At 34.7% G+C, this 23017-nt stretch overlaps 1 protein-coding gene across 3 annotated transcripts in view; it reads left to right on the forward strand.

Annotated features, from left to right (window-relative positions):
* LOC138692959 (uncharacterized) overlaps positions 1 to 23017 on the forward strand; it is an 85670-nt gene that overhangs the window by 19648 nt on the left and 43005 nt on the right. For 2 of the 3 annotated variants that reach the window (XM_069816396.1, XM_069816404.1), the window contains exon 1: positions 12526 to 12739. The exons of the other annotated variant lie outside the window; for it this stretch is intronic. In XM_069816396.1, the coding sequence (XP_069672497.1) occupies positions 12654 to 12739 (86 nt within the window). In that variant the 5' untranslated portion in view covers positions 12526 to 12653. Of the gene's footprint in view, positions 1 to 12525; positions 12740 to 23017 lie in introns of those variants that run through there. 3 annotated transcript variants of the gene reach the window in all.

A 23017-nucleotide genomic window follows, 5' to 3' on the forward strand; every position in this document is an offset into this window, starting at 1 on the left:
TTTTGTAATTATTTTCCAATGTTTTCCGAATACTTATGTTTCATTAATTTTTATTCTATGACTCAATATTATAATGTTAATGCACGACTTAAAATAATTTATCCATTATATTATATACAATAAAAAGTATCAATTTTTAAAACGATTAGGATAATCATATAACCTCAATTTCTCCATACCCAACTACATTTTAAAATGATCAACTGGTTCAATATCTACAATATAACCTCTTGGTACATGAGGTTAACAACAGATCCAGAATTAAAGCTAATAATATCCCATTCAATAAAATAAATTATGTCATTAATAACAGAATAAAAACCCATAAAAACCAGAACAACTCTAATAATAAATAAAAAAATAAATCTAATAAAACACATTGATATATACATCATAACTACTTTCGACATGTCACTGTTCAGTTAGGTAAGTATTTATTTGTTAATGGTACATGTACATAATTTCTTTGTTGGATTTTCCCATATAAATCACTGATGAGTGTGTATAGAGAAATCGTATTCATATTTCACTGCTCTTTAGTATTTCCTGCTAATTTTTATCGGTGTGACAAAATATTTGTGTAATTCATGCATATTGTTCTTACGTATCAATATAAAATATCGGTGTGACAAAATCACCGATAAAAGTAACAGATATTTAATTGTCACAGTCACAGTTGTCACAGATACTTGAAAATATCGTTTAAGCTCATCTCTAGTGTACATCTGCAACATCTTCTCAAAATATTGTTATTTAATTGCTTTTATTTAGGACTAAATTCTATAGTGAAAATGTTATATATGATTTGTGGTTTTAACATAGCCAGAATTTCTAAAATAATATAAGAAAGTTGCGAAAGCTATAAAACATAAGTATAATGAGAAAGTGTCTCATTTTCAAACAGAGGTATTGTTGTCAATGAACACTACCTAAAAAACCATCACATTCAGTGGAAAACCAAAGAAGTTGACAATACTGTAAATGATTTGCGAAATAACGGACAAATCAATTATTCTAAATTTATATACAGGTACATCTTAACAATGAAGGCGGCCGGGTAGCTCAGTTGGTAGAGCAGTTGGCTACGGACTGGAAGGTCCGGGGTTCGATCCCAGGTGGTAACAGGATTTTTTTCTCGTAGCCAAACTTTCAGAACGGCCCCAAGGTTCACTCAGCCTTCTATAAAATTGAGTACCGGGTCTTTCCCGGGGGTAAAAGGCGGTCAGAGCGTGGTGCCGACCACACCACCTCATTCTAGTGCCGAGGTCATGGAAAGCATGGAGCTCTACCTCCATGCCCCCCAAGTGCCTTCATGGCATGTTACGGGGATACCTTTACCTTTTTTACCTTTTACCTTTTACAGCTTAACAATGAACTTCCCTACATCTGGTTATTTAACACTAAGAATGAGTTTTTCTAAAGTCGAGACCTAGCTAAATCGCTTTCTCGCAACTGAAAACTGTAGATATTCAGCCCATGTCATGAAAATCTTTATGCCCGTTTTCAAGACAAAATTTACAAATATACAAGAACTGCTCGTTTAATAGTATAGGATTTCTCGCGTAAATGTGTATGTGTGTATCCAATGTTTACCCACTTCACTTACGTGATTCAGATTCCGCATATTGCGGATAGATGGCAGAACTGTGACCCATTATCAAGTTGCACACCACTTCGGTGGGCCACGCTATGCATGAGGTGCATCTGTGGAGAGTTATGTCGTGTACTAGGATTAGTATATGTGTAAATGTTCGTGTAAGTGTAGTGTAGGGAATGGGTAAGGACGATGAAGATTAGGAAGGGAGAAGGGGAAATCCGGCGCTGGCACGTAGCCTACTTCTGTCGAACAACACCAAAGGGGCAGCCAGGCTTAACGTCCCCGTCCGAGGACGAATCAATATCAACAGTGACATATGCCTTCTCTTCATATGCACTGCGGAGAGATTTGGGATTTAATCCAGATATATTGCTGCACAATCTAATGATTAGAAGTTGTGCACCGCCACCTCTCCTAGTTTGGAGCTAGAAATATTACACGGAAATCTCTGATCGGCCGAGAATCGAAGCTGTGTTCTACGTTTATTTCTTAAGTAAATGGATTAGGCATAATATTACGCGCTAATGACAACAGAACAGTTGATAAAGTCTTTAATATAAAGTCAGAAGGAATTACTAGAATAATCGGAAGATAAACTGAGATGGAAGGACTCTGCGAGAAGACACAGCCTAAGTATGCTGGCGGTACGGAAGGAGAGTAAAACTTAGAATCAAGAAGGTGGCGAAAATTTCTGGAGGAGAAAAGGGCGAGCACTGGCATTTCAAAGCGAATAATTTGGACTTATAGGGTCGATTTCTAAGACATGGAAGAAATCGTGGTTCCTAACCTCGGCTTTTAAACCACGATCGAGGTCTGAATTCTTATGCGATTTTTAAAACGAAGTCGAGACGCGGCTTGAGAAGAAACCGAGGTTCGTGGGTTTTATATATGGCAACGCAGCTTAGAATCGATTTTTATTCTTGTAAACAGTCGATATTAGAAAGAAATGAACATCGGGATTAATATTTTTATTGAATTGCAGTAAGTCACATTCTTTTTTTTTCTCAGCTAAGGTATTGTTATATTTACTAATTTACAGAATATATGTGCGTTTAAAATATTAGCATTACTTAGTATTTAATAGGGAACGGATTTTTAGGTACCCTAATGATATTGCCCAAATAATTAGCACAAATCGAGCGTTTATGTTGTAGTAGTTTATCATTTGTTCATAACTACTACCAACATTATCTACCTGAAAACCCGGTTCTAAGGAATGAATAACCTATATATTAAATGAATTAAAATTTTAATTGCAACTGAAATGTAGTATGATTCTATTTTCATATATAATACTACGTGGAAAGCCCTAGTAGCATAAAACTTAAAATAAGAAAACAAAATCACGTTTACTTTATATTCTTGTAGGCTCACATCATTTTCGAGTATTAAATAAAATGTTCAAAACTACTGTAAAGACTAAGAATTAAGTTATATCGTCTTATAGGCATAAAGATAGGCTATAATTAATATAAAATATTATAACTTACTTCCCTCAAAGCAACAAGAAGGTGTAAAAAAAATTGTCAACCCGCCGCCTCTTGCATTTTGTTTCAGATTACTATTTAGCTTTCTTACTAAATTTTGCGTTGATTCCTTCGGAAATCGAAATATTCGTCGTTATATAGTTAAAAAGGATTATTCCATCTCTCATCACTCTAATCCGGGGATTTAATACCGTAGAGACAAATTTTCCTTTGATAATCATCCAGCTGATCTACTTCCTCCATCTTGCATACATAAAGCTGTGGTTTTAAATCTACCCAAGCCGTGGTCTCTGCTTCAGACCATGGTTTCGAGCCGTGGCTTAGAAAAATGAAAAAGATCTCGTTATATAAATCCAAACTCGGTTTAAAGACATGGCCGTGGTCTAGACCTCGTTTTAGAAATGGACCCATATTGTCATTTCCATTTTCTATGAATGAATATCTTGATGCCGGATCGCAAACGCTCTATCACCTGAGCTACGCTAGTGGCTCACGTTTTCGGCATAAGCGTATCTTTTGTGAAACTCTCGTTAATAAAATGTTTAATCACTGCAATGCTTTCACTAAAGTTCATATAATGATAAAGATAAATTAAGAAATACAAATACAGGAAGATTCAGTGAAACATTATTTGAAGAAAGGCGGATTTATCCATTACACGCCCAACAGGCATGAAATGCGTGACAGAGAATTTTGGTCGAGGGGAATGTAATTAACGGCAAGGACCGGAATCCCATACGAAATACCTACAACCTACACACGCATCACACGTAACCGCTACGCACTCTTAACGCATACAGAAAGAGTGTAATTACTAGGTTAAGAAAACATAGCGTAATGTTATTTAAGATTTTAATTGGTACGTTTTAATTCCGCCGATAAGGCAGTGTCTTCATTATGTATTTAGGTCACCTGGATATGACTAAAACACACTCGGGTTCTCCACTCGAATGATTCCAATTCAATGGAATACCATGCACGTTACACCGCTGTGGATAGGCCTATACATAGTAAGTTATACCACAGTCTAGTATATACAGTCACGAAGCTCAATATGTAGTAAATATGCATCCGTAGATAGTTGCTAGCCACTAGAATCGCTACTATTGCCTCATTACAGACAATGCAGTCTATTGTTCCTAGTACCCTCATAAACTCAAGCTTCGTGACTGTATGTACTAGACTGTGGTTATACTATATTTTCCACTGTAAATCCAGTGGATACAGGATTGATTCTCAGAAGAGTAGACATAAAGTGCTGGATGAATGGCAAGTAAATGTATCGAGAGTAAGAATACTGACTTCTGTAGTATTTACTAAAAATTATTATTTTATTGGCCCTACTGAGTACATCTGTTATGGTAACAATTAATATCAATTGTGACTTCTGTAGTGCTCAGTTTGTTGTTCCTGAACCGCATGCTTTTCCGTGTTGGAGGTTCACTTCCGTATTACGTTCTAAAACGATGCAGAATAGATACTGTGCTCCAACCACGAGAAAGTCTCCGCCGGATGAGACGAAAGGGAGTAATGCTGTGAATGAATGTTGATGTCATAAGATGTCATAAGGTCACACACGTGGGTACTCGTATCTCTATTGGCTCGCTGTCACAGCACAAACAATAACATTGATACACACATGTTTATACAGGGACATCATTTTATTTTTACTAACATTTTCAATATTAACCTGACTATACCTTTGGAATAACGATTGAGAACCGGAAACACTGTTTGCTACTCCTTCCACGACACTAGTGTAAAATACAATACAAATAACTTTACAAAGTATAGGAGGGAAGAAAACTAGTGCATCCATTTACGTAAACTAGGAAATGTTACGATTTTGAGCTTGATCATTTTCGTCGGGTTTTTATTTAATCAAAATACAGTACAGTATTAATAGTAAGTGTTTTTACTCACTAACTGAACTATCCAATCGGACGTATTTATTATGCACTGTATACTATACTGTCTACAGCACATTAGCATACAATATTTACAGTGCATTTAAATTTAAAAAATAATCAAAATATGAATATTTAAACAAATTATTGAAAATGTTGGTCGTTCATTTCGATACAGGCTTAAAATATTTTGTGCATATTATCAAAAACGTTTTCAAGCATATCTTATGAAATTGAATGTATAGTTTCTTGAATGTAATTATTTAATTCTTCTATTGTTATAGGGTGTTTAGTAAACACAACTGTTTCACAGTAATCCCAAAGAAATAATGCAAAGCACTCAAATCAGGCGACATGGGGGTGCCATAATCCTACGCCTGTTGAAATAATTCTGTACCTACTCTGTACCAGTGTACGTTACATACTGTCAATTCAATCTTCCGCATTGATAAATTTACTCAGATATGCTATCTACTGCCCGTCCATGTGGTTATGTAGGAGGGTCTTAGAAAGGGGGGAAATCACTTACGATGCCCTTTTATTTAAATTATTTTAAATAGTTGTATAATATTAGGTAGAAGTCCAATTCCTAACGGCAAATGTTAGAACAGAAAAGAGCTAAGATAGCTCAGCCACTAGCCTTTACAGAGGGCCCAGCAGAAACGGGTGGGGGAAACCGGATGCGACGTAACTAAACGGACGCACAATATCTGTGCGAAAATATGATTCAATAGTGAATGAATGCTCTTTCTTCACTGAAAAATGTGATCATATTTCTGAAACATACTATACTCTCTCACTCTGTACTGTTTATTTTGACCGTAAGACGACTTTGCGGCTTTAGTTGTATATGGAAGTCTGCTACTAGAAGGAGTGGGAGTAAAGCACATTCGAAAACTCAGGTACAATAAAAATTGAAGTAAAAATAAAATGGTGTCCCTGTACTACCCTAGTTACAAAATTAGATCAATGTTAATCTCCTGGTCTTTTAATCTCTCCATACAGGAAATAACAAATGCAGGAGAGCGCATGGTTTTTAAACAGACGTTATAACGATAATATTATATATCTACTTGGCTCCAATACATGTCGCAATAGTAAGCACATTCCTTTCACTGTTGATCTCCTGGTTGGAGAACAGTATAGTCTCCTAGCCACAATATACATGTAAGCTTCTCCTGCGGTGTCGCCATGTTTACTGAGCTCGTTCAAGGCCACCAGCCTGCGCATGCGCTTAACAAAGTGTGGATAGAACTCTGAAAGATTTCCTTTCTAAAGGTGTGAAGAGGAAGTGTGTATAACTACATTTTTTGAAGATATAATTTTTAATTATGGATATACAGTAGAGCATCGATTATCCGAAACAATCGGGGAAGGGGGTGTTCGGATAACTGATTTTTCGGATAACCGATAATTTACGAAAGCAAACTGTACCGATGTCATAGGAGCAGTATGAAATAAACACTTATATTACACATAAAACTGTACATATACTGTATATTTTGTATCACACGACTTACAAATAACACAGAGAACTAACTAGCACAGAATGACAAGTTCAAAATGACCATTAAAGTAGGCCTACAGTTTAGGAAAAGAAGTCTTTTTTTTTTTTTTTTTTTTTTTTTTTTGCTTCAGAGCTGAGATTCGTTTTTTTACCGCCAAATCTCGCAAACAGCGCTAGCAGAACTTCTACGTGGCGCGCGTGCAAATTTGAATTCGCCCACTAGAACGCTTTCGGTTGATCGGTATTCGGATAATCGATGCTCTACTGTAATATTATGGCATACCTCCAATAAAATTAATACATCGTGTATATATCTATTTTGTATAGCAATATTCAGAGGCAATTTATAGTTTATGGTAAAATTATTTTAACACTTCCGATTAATTTTTTTAATTGATGATGTTTGAGTTAAAAATTATACTACAAATTCGCATTAATGTCGCGCTAATTTTCGGATAAAACTAGTGAGTAATAACTGAAATTAAAGTTAAATATTAACCAGGTTAACAGGTATGTAAGGTACCACTGAGGAATGGTGTTTAAACCCTTTATAGCCAAATTGCAACATTTATTTTACATCATATTAGAATTAAAATAAATGCAAATAAGACGAAGACCATAGTCATAGGAAGAAAAATAAAGAAGGTAAACTTGCGATTTCTAAATGAGGCAGTAGAGCAAGTGGACAGCTTCATATACTTGGTGTGTACTATAAGCAGTAACATGAGCTGCAGCCAAGAAGTCAAACTGAGGATAGCAATGGCAAAAGAAGCTTTTAATAGAAAAAGGAACATCTTCTGCGGACGTCTGGAGAAAGAACTAAGAAAGAGAATAGTGAAGTACCTTGTATGGAGTGTGACATTGTATGGGGCAGAAACATGGGCATTACAACGAAGTGAAGAGAAGCGAATAGAAGCATTTAAAATGTGGATATCGAGAAGAATCGAACGTGTGAAGTGGACAGACAATAAGAAATGAAGCTGTGTTGGAAAGAGTGGGTGAAGAAAGAATGATGCTGAAATTGGTCAGGAATAGGAGAATAAATTGACTGGGTCACTGCCTGAGAAGAAACTGCCTACTGAAGAATGCACTGGAAGGAACGGTGAACAGGAGAAGAGTTCGGGGCAGAAGAAGATATCAGATGATGGACGACTTTAAGATATAGGGATCATGTGAAGAGACAAAGAAGAAGGCAGAAAATAGGAAGGATTGAAGAATGCTAGGTTTGCAGTGAAAGACCTGCCCTTGCGCAGAACACTGAATGAATTATATTATCATCAGGCATATCACCAAACTGCAACATACAGTTGTGACATTTTCATTTTTCATAATTTTAGTGTCCTTTTATCTGTTACAAGTAAGCTGTATTTAGAGAAAAATCGCTTGTTTTCAGCATCTGATATAGGTAACCAAAGACATTGAAGGAAGTCTTTACAAAAAAAAAAAAAAAAAAGTGATAAGGTTAATCTTTGCTTCCAATATTAAATTTGTATCCCTATTATAATGGCTTAACTCTTCAACAATGGTACAAAGTTATTAGTGACAAAGAATCAAATGAAAATTAGCATTTTTAAACGCATTTAATTGGTTGCCATTACATTATTTAAATCGCCGATACTTGATTTGGTAAGTTACATCGAAGACTCAAAAAATGATCTAAAGTTTAATTATTAATTATAATTAATTTATTGTAATCTATTTATTTATTCCGGTGTAGTTAAGGCCATCAGTGTCTTCCACATCACCAGACATACAAATACAATAATAGAAATTACTGTGTCAGCAGTGTTTTAGTCATAATAGACTCCAATTTAGATAAAGTCATGCTATAGCAAGATTTAAAATTGTCTTCCAGTTTATTTCTAACAATGAGTTCTATGATTTTTTCAAATTCTCTTACTCTACTTCCAAAATGACCACCATCTAATATTTCACATTTGGTTCTCAGTGAGGTAATTCGGACTTCATGGAATGAAATTGTGAACGTTTAATTCAAGTTTTACTTGTAAAGTGCTTCTTTCAACAAATGTACATTTTTTCTAGCCCAAATGGAAAATAAAGATTTCTCATATATCGCTAGAAACACAAAATTCTAAAAAAAATTAGCGAACGAAATAATATCATACATCACTTCAAAACTATGTCAAATACATATAAAACATATTTTTTTTATAAACGACTTTCTTATTTATCGCTAATAACTAAAACTCTTGCTTCTGACAATAGACAATATCCCTCGTAAATCATAACGATAATATGCTGAATGATTTGGTCATTGTAGATTTTTAATATTCTACAATTTTCAAAAGTAATCATTGAATATGTAACAAGCACAAGAAATTGTAAAATGTCATAGTTTTATTACATTTTATTTTTTATTTTTGCAATGAGGCCCTATTTGCAAAATGTGGAATGACAGCCTTTTTTATACATAAAATAAGTAATATATTCCATGTATATTATTACATTTTTACATGAGAAGTAGGATTTTGAAAAAAAAGGGCAATTTTTAAAAAAGAAAAGAAGAATATCTCAAAAACTATTTGCGTTAGGAAGATGAAAGTTTAGGGAATGTATTAAGACACTAAGAAGACTGTATGTACTAAAACTCAAGTCTCTAGCCCAAAAAACATGGAAAATACATTTTTCACTATAGTCCCCTCTTAAAATTAGCGAAAGAAATAATACCATACACCACTTCAAAACTATGTCAAATACATATAAAAAAATGTTTTTTCAACGAACTACTTTCTTATTTATTGCTAATAACAAAAACTCTTGCCTCTGACAATAGGCAATATCCCTCGTAAATCATAACGTCTTAACCAACTGCTGTCAATTATGGGGGGGGGGGGGAAACAGAAAAAAACTTTTATTTCAAATATCACATTATTATGAATGTGAAGGAAAATCAAGGAATGCCAATCTTGATAATGTTCAATCATACTCACCGAAAGACTACCAATATTACAGCGGCAGATAAAAGACCTATGCTTTTTGATCATAAAAGCACTTTTATAGAAGCAAAGCGAACTATAGGCCTCTAGTGTTCCCCATTGCTGTATAAGTTACGTCAGTCACTCGATAATAGGACCATTGCTACTGTGAAATAGGGATCAAGGTCATACCTGCCATATCAAAAGCTTGGCAGGAATTCCAAGAGCTATACATTGGCAAGTAGCCACTGGTGCTCACTACCTACCTCACCAACAATGTTCAACTCTACAATGTACTTGATATACGCTTCCTGGTTGGCGGTTGCTCATATTCAGAATCTACAGGATACAACATTTTGTTAAACTGTTAGCTAAAATAACATCAGAATTTCCCGTGTTAAAACCCTAACAAAATTGTTAAAACCTGACCTACGGTTGGTGTAAATTACACTGTAGATGCAGAATTGTCCTATTTAGAGTTAGACCTTTTAAGGGGTTAGGTACAGCTTACAGGAGTAAAATTTTGGAAATATTCAACATTTTTTTCCTCTATTACTGATATCTTGTACAATAATGAAAATTAGTATGTTTAAAACACTGTCCTGATGTATGAAATATTTTTACGATTAAAAAAAATATTTATATTTATTTTTTCAAAATTCAGTTCACTGTGCAGTGATAAAGCGTTTCCCACATAACTGAAAAAATTTCCAACATTCTGTGATGACATTTTTTGTGTGTATTTATGAATGTCATATCTACAATATGATGCAAGATCACTTCTCTACCTTTGATAGATTGTCTGATAAAAATAAATTCATTAAAAATGACAAATATCAATATTTTCTTCTAACACGAAATAAAAAAAAATATTACTTATTGAGGAATGTAGTTGAAAGAGCACGATATTGTAAACATGAGTTTCATAAATAAAATAAAATAGAACATGAAAAAGTTAACAAGTTTTTGAGTTATGAGGAAAACGGTTCATCACTGCACAGTGAACTGCCATCACTTTGAATTTTGAAACAATGAATAAAAATATTTTTTTTAAATCGTAAAAATATATTTTTTTTTCATATAGCAGAAGGACAATGTTTACTACATACCAATTTTAATTATTGTACAAGCTATAGTAATGGAGGAAAAAATGTTGAATATTTCCAAAAAGTTTACTGCTGTAAGCTTTACTAACCCGTAAGTGCACGTCATCGCGAGAAAGAGAAAGAAAGAGAGGGCGAGAACAGTGTAAGGACGAATACGAATTTTGGCTATGGTACAGACTCTAGAAGACAGTTGTCATGAAGATAGTTGAACGAATTCGATAGAGGTTAGAATACACAACGATAATATAGGATAATATTGTTAAAGCATGTTTAACATTCTGCTGATGAAACCGGTCGTAAGTGAAATTCTCCGTCTTTTAACTTCTTATTTATACATTTGCTGTTATACTAACTGCCACGGTGGTCTAGTGGCTAGAGCTCTAGACTTACAATCCTGAGCACCCGGGTTCCATTCCCTGCGTACCCTCGATTTGTAACTTGTGATGGGCAAGCCCGTGGTCCAGGTAACATAGGGGTTTTCTCCGAGATGTCCGACTCCCTTGTGACATCCCAACAAATCTCATCTCATTGCCGACGCAGCGTAGACCAGCCTCCTACGGCGCACCCCTGGGCAACGATTCAGTCGGTGGTCTACACAAGGTCTACAGGTACATACAACTGGCTTCATATGGGTACTCGCCATTAGTAAAAAAAAAAAAGTATCTACTATTATTTAAATCTGTTAAATTAGATTTGTATTCATAATAAAACATAATATTAAAACTTATAAAACAAAATTAGATTTTCACCTGTTATTATATCTTGGAGCAACAGTAACAAATATAAATGACACTCGGGAGGAAATTAAACGCAGAATAGATATGGGAAATGCCTGTTATTATTCGGTTGAGAAGCTCTTATCATCCAGTCTGCTGTCCAAAAATCTGAAAATTAGACTTTATAAAACAGTTATATTACCGGTTCTTCTGTATGGTTGTGAAACTTGGACTCTCACTTTGAGAGAGCAACAGAGATTAAGGGTGTTTGAGAATAATGTGCTTAGGAAAATATTTGGCGCTAAGAGGGATGAAGTTACAGGAGAATGGAGAAAGTTACACAATGCAGAACTGTACGCATTGTTTTCTTCACCTGACATAATTAGGAACATTAAATCCAGATGTTTGAGATGGGCAAGGCATGTAGCACGTATGGGCGAATCGAGAAATGCATATAGTGTGTTAGTTGGGAGGGTCCACACCTGTGGAGTAACGGTTAGCGCGTGTGGCCGCGAAACCAGGTGGCCCGGGTTCGATTCCTGGTTTTCCGGGGTTTTCCCTCAACCCAATACGAGCAAATGCTGGATAACTTTCGGTGCCGGACCCCGGACTCATTTCACCGGCATTATCATGTACATCTCATTCATACGCTAAATAAACTCAGATGTTGATAAAGCGTAGTAAAATAACCTACTAAAATAAAATAAAAAATTAGTTGGGAGACCGGAGGGAAAAAGACCTTTGGGGAGGCCGAGATGTAGATGGGAGGATAATATTAAAAATAGGTATTTGAGGGAGGTGGGATATGATGATAGAGACTGGATTAATTTTGCACAGGATAGGGAACGATGGCGGGCTTATGTGAGGGAGGCAATGAACCTTAAAGGCATTTCTAAGTATTATAGTACCCACCAGGTCATACAGTTTAGAAAATTGAACGCCATTTTTGGTCTCTTCAGTAAACTCACCTACGAGTACATTCTATTTACCATGAATAAACCATATTTTCCTATAATACTGCTCCATTAATATTCATAAGTAACTAGTTTTTAGTCGTAGGTAGTTTTCATTAGGTCTACATTCAATTTATGTATTTCTTCAACTTCTGTAATGTGTATCTTTATTTACGATAGTCTACATAACAAATTATGGTATACTGCATTGGTTCGAAGATATGACGAAGATAGAACAGTTATGTTATTCATTCTAGAAGGCTCTTTGTCTACACCTTTGATTTGTTATGTTTCCATAGAAACGGAAGATCTTGCATAGCTTACAGTTTGATCCGGGCGGCTCGGCGCTAAATTTGTCCCCTCTTTTCGGCCTTTATAATTGCAAAATTTAACAGTTTAGACTTACTTTATCGTTTATTTTCTGGTTCATATTATATAGCCAAAATGGGTTACTGCGGAAGTGGCGGCTCCGGCAGGCGAAAGGCTTTAATGGATAAGTTCCAGCAGTTCCTGGAGAATATAGATGAAAGGTATGATTTCCTCAATGTTTACAATAATAATAGTACAAATACGCGATAGTAAATCGTGATTCTTGTAGCATATGATAATTGAGTTACGCGGTACTGCTGCTAAAATATAAATTAATTTCTAATTCTATTCATACCCCTAATCATGAATTTGATGAAATTGAAATTAATGTATCTTTATTAGAATTAGTAATAAGCGGATTTTTGTTCAATTGTTGGTCATTAGAGAAGAGAGGATTTCCTCTATAAATGGGATATGAACCCATTAGCTTTATTTAGCTTACTTTTCTAATATAATGTTTTAATACATTTTGGTGTATTGTGCACAAATTTTTTTTGATATTTTAGGTAATAGCACAGTCTAGTAGTATGGTATGGTATGTTATGGTATGGTTTATTCTCACTCAAACTTTTGGTCCTGCTGGCCCTTCACTTATATAGTATTCGGGCCAGCAGTCCCATTCATATACTATTTACAACTTGTACAATACTCGATGTTAATGACCGACATCTCTTCATCATTTAATGTTCACCCACTAAGTCTTTCATGTTCGTTCACCACACTTCCTATATTTCTGCGTTTATTAAATATTCCTTCTTTCCCTCTACTCCTACCTTCTACTATTTCCTATTCCTAATAACCACGTAACAATTACTTTTTCTATTCATCATTTTCACAGACCAACTTATTTAACATATCACTACAATCATTTACTGTACTATAACTAAGCCTACCCTCTATTATTTGCTTTACATCTATCTATATTGCTTTTTTTTTGTCCTACTGATACCTATCTAGTCTAGTCCTACTTTTAGCTCCTCTACTCTTCCTATATTTACAATACGTCCTACTCATTCCTACTAATTAAATTACTCATCATGACCCTTCTCACACTAAAACACTTCTCCCATATTCACTGCACCCTTAATTAATCCTTCATTCCACTGACACACCATTTCCTTAGATTGTATGCTGGTTTATCCTTGCTGCTCTCAGCCTTATCCCTATCGACTTTCTTTTGCACATTAACCTTTCCCAGCTGTTGTCTCACGTTGCCTACATTTCTTTCGCTGACACCACACACGTCTACATTACCGCTCCTATTCGTTTGACACATTACACTCTTGATGTGACCTTGTGGTGACGTCACTAAGATTTCTTCCATACGTAGTCTAGTAGTATATACAGTCACGAAGCTTGACTTGTTGAGGGTGCTAGGAATAATAGACTGTGCCGGTACTATTTTGCATTGTTTGTGATGAGGCGATTGTAGCGATACTAGTAGTTAGCAACTAATTATGGATGGATATTCCCTACGTATTGAGCTTCGTGACTATATATATACTAGACTGTGGTAATAGTTTAATTCTATTAAATGTAATAAAAGTAATTTTCAATTACTTTATTTATACTATCACGATAATCCTTTATTCGGGCACTTCATTTTTGTTGTTTTAGGAAAATTTTTTCTTTATTGGTTTATATTTTTGATTTTGTAATGCATTTTTTTAGTAATATAAGATATTATGTAATATATAAATTAATTTGACAGTCTCTGTTGTGTCTCAAGTGGTAAAGTTTCCGAATACTAATTCAATGAACCTAGTTTTGATTTCCAGAAGCGATGTGAAAATTTCTAGTCACTGAGAGAGTATACCTTGCCTTGATTATTATTATTATTATTATTATTATTATTATTATTATTATTATTATTATTATTATTATTATCATTATTATTATACTTATGGTAAAGTACATCAGTTACTTATGGATTTAAAAAAGGTATATGACTCGGTTAAGACAGAAGTTCTTATTGAATTTGGTATTCCCAAGAAGCTAGTGCGATTACCATAAAATTTGTTTCAGTCAAACCTACAGCAGAGTCCGTATAGACCAGTTTCTGTCTGACGCTTTTCCAATTAACTGAAGGTTAAAGTAAGGAGATGCACTGTCACCTTCACTTTTTAACTTTGCTATAGAATATGCCATTAGGAAAGTCCAGGAAAACAGAGAAGTTTTGGAATTGAACTATGACATCAGCTGCTTGTTTATGCGGATAACGTGAATATGTTAAGAGAAAATCCACAAACTATTAGAGAAAACATGAGAATTTTACTTGAAGCAAGTAAAGAGATAGGTTTGGAAGTAAATGCTGAAAAGACAAAGTATATGACTATGTCTCATGACCAGAACATAGTAGGCCTATAAAATGGAAATAGCTATAACAATTGGAAATTTATCCTTTGAAGAAGTGGAAAAATTAAAATATCTTGGAGCAACAGTAATAAATGAAGCGTGCATTTCCGGAACGTTGTAAGTACAAATTTGTAAAGTTTACAGTAGGAATAAAAAATAGTTTTATACAGTACATACAACGTTGTGACTTGCACAACCTGAAAGTGCACTGCTTATTACTTGGGGCAGCACTTCATTCGTAATATTGTTAAACAGGACACCTACAAATGATATATGTGAAAAAATAGCTTCTCCCGGTTTCGGCATTTACGTTATGGAAATGCACGCTTAAAATATAAATGACACTCGAGAGGAAGTTAAACGCAGAATAAATATCGGAAATGCTTGCTACTATTCGGTTGAGAAGCTTTTGTGATCTAGTTTGCTTTCGAAAAAGCTGAAAGTTAGAATTTATAAAACACTTATATTATCGGCTGTTCTGTATGGTTGTGAAACTTGGACTCTCACTCTGAGAGAGGAACAGAGGTTAAGGTGTTCGAGAATAAGATGTTTAGAAAAATGTTTAGGGCTAAGAGGGATGAAATTACAGGGGAATGGAGAAAGTTACACAACGCAGAGCTGCACGCATTGTATTCTTCACCTAACATAATTAGGAACATTAAATCTAGAAGTTTGAGATGGGCAGGACATGTAGCATTTGTGGGTCAATCCAGAAATGCATATAGAGTGTTAGTTGGAAGGCCTGAGAAAAAAAAGACCTTTGACGAGGCAGATACGTAGATGGGGGGATAATATTAAAATGGATTTGAGGGAAGTTTAATATGATGTTAGGGACTGGATTAATCTTGTTCAGGATAGCGACTGATGGCGGTCTTATGTGAGGACGGCAATGAACCTTCGGTTTCTGTATAAGGCATTAGTGAGTAAGTAATATTACGGAAAATATTTTACAATAATGAAAAATTCTAAGTTTATGAAGTAAATTCATTAAATTAATTGTTGTACAAGCTGGCAGAGGGAGGAGATTAAGAATGTTTGTAGAAGAAATTATTGTGACTTCGCCTACAAAAGGATAGAAACAAGAAGCCAAGGAAAACAAGAGAAATGCAAGGTGAACTACGAGAAGACAAGGACAACAATTGGAATTTAAAAAAAAAAAGTAGACAAGAAGAACTAGGGTAATTTAAAGGAAAACAATGCGAATACACAGAGAACAAGGAGAAGATAGAAGAACTAGGGAACTACAAGGAGAAGAAGGGGAATACAAAGAGAACAAGGGAGGTTGAATTCTTATTTGACTGTCAATTCGCAAATTACCCCTTCTCCCTACAAACAGAGGAGAAAGACACAGTCAGAAACTTTACACTTGGTATAATGTCAAAATAATTTTCTTCCGATCAAGATGTAGACTTTTCTAGACCTGTTACTAAGTTAGAATAATCGCTTCATCATCTTCTCGGTGTTCCTCCATCCTATTTGCAATCGGGTTTATATAAACTAAATAATGAAATAAATAACTAATAACTAGGGACCGTATTTTGTCCCAGGGCGTACGGAGTTAAGGTTAGGTACCTGTTCATAGACTATATTGACGTGAAGTCATATTTGACGCGTGCCACAGCATCTTGTTTGTGCTGAAGTTGCCGTTCTATTCATGATTCAAAACTAGACCTCATAGGCTGTTTACAATGGATTATAGTTTGGGCCTCTTATAAAGATTGATACTACGATGATGTTTCCTACAATTTGAATTAAGTTATTTGTTTATTTATTTATGTTACCGGTATTTATTTTCACTGTGCAGAGTTAAGACCAAATTACCTTCTTTTTCCACTCAACCAGTATAAAAATTCGTAGCAAATATAAATAACAGCAACACAAAAGCAATTAAATAATAATAATAATAATAATAATAGGCCTAATCATCATCATATCCGTCACGTATTAGACCCTACAGGATCTGTTACGGTCTCATGCCAGCGGTTGCGTGGTCTTCCCAATTTCCTCTTTCCTCGTGGTACATAAGTAAGAATCTGTTTAGGCCATCGTGTGCGATCCATCCTTTCGACATGTTTTTTTCCACTGAAGTCGATATTGTTGAACAAAATTAACTATAGGATCCATTTTCAGTTCCTGCAATATGTCCACATTTTTACGGCGTTCCAGCAAAGAGCATCCCGCTGTTCGTTGCATGAACCTCATTTCAGCTGTCGTCAGCCTTTGCTCATGAGCTTTTCTGATTGTCCATGCCTCGCTACCGTAAGTGAGGACCGGTCGAGCTAGTGTTTTATATACCTTTAGCCTTGTATGTTTCTGAACATGGGAGGATTTGAAGACGGTGTTAATTAAGCCAGTGATTTTTATAAATTCAGATGTTTTGTTTGATATATCTTCATCAGTGATGTAAGAGAGGTTATAACCTAAATAGTTAAATGAATTAACACGTTCAATTAAAGTATTATTTATCACGATCTTACTTGGAATTGGGTTCTCTCCCGAAAATGCCATGACTTTCGTTTTCTCTTTTCAGATTTCCATATTGAAATCTGAGGCGATTATTTGCAGATTATAAATGGCTCTCTGTAAAGCATCCTCTGTTTGAGCGATAATAACCTGATCGTCGGCAAACATTAGTGTATCGAGAAGTGTGTTTCGATTAATTTGAATTCCAGCATGATGACTTTGCCTCAAAATGTATAAAATATGGTTCATATATATAATAAACAACAGAGGGGAAAGACCGCACCCCTGTCTGACACCTTGGTTGATAGAAGTCCAGCTAGTAGTTCCGCGTTCAGTTCTTATGGCAATTTCATTTTGTTGATATAAATTATAAATGGAGAGAATGATTTGGTTTGGCACATTATCATAGCGTAAAATCTCTAAAAGTTTATTTCTATCAACTCTATCAAAAGCTTGTATGAAATAGGCCTACTAGTAACAGCAAAATGTAGATGTGTTTAGTTACATGTAATTCCAAGAGTTAAACAATTACAATTTAGTGTTAAATAAGACAATAATTGATAGGCCTATATTAAAAATAAAATTCATATTTCACAAAAGTTATTTTTGAAGAAAGATCATATTCTAGAGACGAAAATCAGTCTTTTTGAGAATCGGCTTTTGAAAGTAGTCAATGTCTGAAGCCCCTTTATACACTACTTACAAAATAATAGGCTATAGTATTATGAAATAAAATATCTTGCATTACAATACACAACACTGTACATAATAATGTAAATAATGTTTCATCAGTGTAGGCCTACAGTCTTTATTATTGTAGTGTAAATAGTGAAAATAGCGTATTCTAGTGTACATAAGGTAAATAATATAAATTATAAATATTAGTGTAATTGTTAAAGTGGTCCATGTTTTATTCCGCCCAACTTGACCAAAGTCCACACCTGTGGAGGAACGGTCAGCGCGTCTGGCCGCGAAACCAGATGGCCCGGGTTCGAATCCCGGTCGGGGCAAGTTACCTGGGTGAGGTTTTTTTCGGGGTTTTCCCTCAACACAATACGAGCAAATGCTGGGTAACTTTCGGTGCTGGACCCCGGACTCATTTCACCGGTATTATCACCTTCATTTCATTCAGACGCTAAATAACCTAGATGATACAGCGTCGTAAAATAACCCAATAAAATAAAATAAAGAAACTTGACCAAACAGGAATCGCTGAGCAGACACAAGCAGTACACTTGCTACATGCACACAACTTCATCCGCTACAGTAAAAACTCCAGTAATACTTAACCTTGTAGGCTCATAGGACAAAGTACGGTCCCTGCTAATAACCAAGTAAAACTACATATATTAGCTAAGTGAGTAGATAGATAGGTAGGTAGGTAGGTAGGTAGGTAGGTAGATAGATAGATAGATAGATAGATAGATAGATAGATAGATAGATAGATAGATAGATAGATAGATAGATAGATAGATAGATAGATAGATAGATAGATAGATAGATAGATAGATAGATAGATAGATAGATAGATAGATAGATAGATAGATAGATAGATAGATAGATAGATAGATAGATAGATAGATAGATAGATAGATAGATAGATAGATAGATAGATAGATAGATAGATAGATAGATAGATAGATAGATAGATAGATAGATAGATAGATAGATAGATAGATAGATAGATAGATAGATAGATAGACAGACAGACAGACAGATAGATAGATAGACAGACAGATGTAAAGAAGTAAATAAATAAATAAATAAATAAATAAATAAAGTATATGTAGCATCGAGTTTAGCTGAGGAATTCTACATGTATAATGAAAAAATGAGATACTTTTCAATATGTGGCACATATCGAGGACATAAAACGAAGTCGAAATCCATCACACCAACGTTTTAAAACCAAGAACTTGTACGAGAAATATGACAAAACCGCAATCAGCACCGAGTCCCATCTGCCCCAAATATGGACAATCAACGGTTTTTTGTCTTCTCACCGTGTCGTGGTTTGCAAAACACTCGAGTCTCTTATGGGCTCATGTAGTGGAACGAGCTCTTCTGGAGTTGTGTATGACCTGATTGTGCCACCATTTTAAAAAAACTTCACTCAAATGCGTGTATTAGAAACCGTACTGTTGTGGCAGTCTACTTTTTTTATTTCCTACTTGGTAATAAATGGTTCAAGGTGATATGACCGCAGCAAATACACGAGCCCCACCCGCTATAACAGTTCAGTCCGCAGGCTCGACTTCCGTGACCATCGTAGTTCCTATCCCACAAGGCTGTCTTTGTGTCAGACCATTCTCAGACACAATACGGTTCTATTTTTTTTTCAAATTTATGTACAATTTAAATTTGAAATGAATACATATGTATGGATACCCGAAATGAGCATATGCTCGTGCTCGGGTACAGCCCAGTAGTCTACATAAATTTTGCAGGGATCAGATAATAATGCTGATGATAGAAATAATAGTAACAATAATAATACTAATGATAATAATAATAATAATAATAATAATAATAATAATAATAATAGCCTAATCGTGACAGAAATGATACAAAGATTGTAATACAAAATAATCCATTAATAATAATGATAATAATAATAATAATAATAATAATAATATTAATAATAATACTGTAAATACTGTTTATAAAATTACATACATTTTGTGAAAGTAAAAACGATGGCGATGATGACTAGATTGGTGCTGCTGATAACTACAATAATCATGACTGCAAAGATGACAAGACAATGACGACTGTATTGACGATAATGATTATAATGACGATGATGATTATAATGACGATGACTACCCTGATGATAATGATTACAATGATGATGATGACTACCCTGACGATAATGATTATAATGACGATGACTACCCTGACGATAATGATTACAATGACGATGACTACCCTGACGATAATGATTACAATGACGATGATGACTACCCTGACGATAATGATTACAATGACGATGATGACTATCCTGACGATAATGATTACAATGACGATGATTACTACCCTGACGATAATGATTACAATGATGATGTTGACTACCCTGATGATAATGATTACAATGACATTAATGACTACCCTGACGATAATGATTATAATGACGATGACTACCCTGATGATAATGATTACAATGACGATGATGACTACCGTGACGATAATGATTACAATGACGATGATGACTACCCTGACGATAATGATTACAATGACGATGATGACTATCCTGACGATAATGATTACAATGACGATGATGACTACCCTGACGATAATGATTATAATGACGATGACTACCCTGACGATAATGATTACAATGACGATGATGACTACCCTGACGATAATGATTACAATGACGATGATGACTACCCTGACGATAATGATTACAATGACGATGACTATCCTGACGATAATGATTACAATGACGATGATTACTACCCTGACGATAATGATTACAATGATGATGATGACTACCCTGATGATAATGATTACAATGACATTAATGACTACCCTGACGATAATGATTATAATGACGATGACTACTCTGATGATAATGATTACAATGACGATGATGACTACCGTGACGATAATGATTACAATGACGATGATGACTACCCTGACGATAATGATTACAATGACGATGATGACTATCCTGACGATAATGATTACAATGACGATGATGACTACCCTGACGATAATGATTATAATGACGATGACTACCCTGATGATAATGATTACAATGACGATGATGACTACCCTGACGATAATGATTAAAATGACGATGATGACTATCCTGACGATAATGATTACAATGACGATGATTACTACCCTGACGATAATGATTACAATGATGATGATGACTACCCTGATGATAATGATTACAATGACATTAATGACTACACTGACGATAATGATTACAATGACGATGATGACTACTCTGACAATGGTTATAATCACAATAACGACTATTCATTTGTGTGCCCTATCGTTCCTTTCAACCTGCAGGATTATTTCACTTCCACCCTGTATAATAGGGTAATTAAGGTTATTAATTAATAATATGAAATTAGTTTTTTCCTCGAAAGGAAGGTTGACTAGTTACAGATGAAGTACATCATTCATCATCCTCTCTTTTCTTTTCTTTGAGTGAATATCGACATTGAAACAATGCATTGTCTTGCAAGGTCCTATATCAGCTTTAAATGTGTCCAATGGACTCACGCTCGCTCTAAATGAACGTACATTGAGAAGTGAGAACTTAAAATATATTTTTTCACTAGGTATACTAATTATAAATAACTGTTAAAAAGTATGTCCTAGTCATGCTACAAAATTTATATTCTTTATCATTCAGGAAAATACACGTTTTGAGCAACCCTGTCAATGAAAAAATTATGTTGTCGTTTCTCTGTTCGTCTGTGTAGAACGAACGACTCTTTATAAACTGTTAGTGGGATTTTGTTCACATTCAGCCCTACTGATTCAATTCAGCTGGGAATTACTTTGCACTGAAAAAATCGTGTCTTTACTTCTATTAAAAAGGGCAAAGAACTGCTATTAATTCAAAATGAATTTTAGTCAGTTTCTTCCTGAATATTTTAAATTAAAAATAAAATGGAAATGAAGCGGTAAGGACTGTATGTCTTCAAAAAAGTCGTCGTTTTTTAAAGAAATAAATATTACTTTAAAAAAATACAGAAAGAAATGTTGCATTTATGCTATGTTTTTATATGTTACTTTTATTTATTTTCTTTTCTTATAATGATTTAAGAGTCCAGACTGCTGGCCGTATCTCAAACTTGTGCTTGCGGATTTGGCTGCTATTCGGGGTGGGAGCTGTGACTGTGTTGTAAATCCTTGTCGTAAAAATTGGAGGAAGTACAGAATTCCACTAGTGGGTATTTGAAACTGCGAAGAATGTCTAAGAATGTGATTATTCTTCACTCAGAATCCTTATAACGTTAGAAAGCATCGTTTTTCATACAAAGTTGTTAAATAACAGATAAAAAAGTGACAGGAGGATTTGAGGAAATCCATTTGATTACATGTAACATCTATGCAGGAATTTTGATAAATAAATACAATTTACAGTAAGATTTAGCTTTACCTCTAGAAGTAGTGTGCTTTACCGACATTGCCTATATCAGTGGTTCCCATACTTTTAAAGGCGCGATCAACTTTTGGGCTTTCGACTCCCGTCTCCACTACCGTACCGGTTCTCGACTCCATTAGAAAAATATAAACCGCAAACAATTATAATTTTACATAAAATCAGCGGATACTACCCGAATTTAGGTAAAAATTTTTTAGCATTATCCAGAAGAAACTCAAAATAATTACGACAGTCAAAGATGGACACTGAATCCGTTGTGTGCAACAGACTGAAGTTCCAATATATATGAAGAAAAAACACACTGCAATATGTATCTACTGATGGAATATTAAAACTGGGCCATTTTTTCGCAGAACATTGACCAGTTTTGCATCAAAATAATATCTCCGTTTTCCAATAGAAGCTCTTAAATTTGTATAACATTTGCAAACCTAGTATTCATACAAAAAAAATTTAATCTGTGATTGCCATCAAAACAAAAGCCAGA

This window comes from Periplaneta americana, chromosome 2 (assembly GCF_040183065.1).
Source record: "Periplaneta americana isolate PAMFEO1 chromosome 2, P.americana_PAMFEO1_priV1, whole genome shotgun sequence".
In the NCBI taxonomy this organism is placed as follows: Eukaryota; Metazoa; Arthropoda; class Insecta; order Blattodea; family Blattidae; genus Periplaneta; species Periplaneta americana.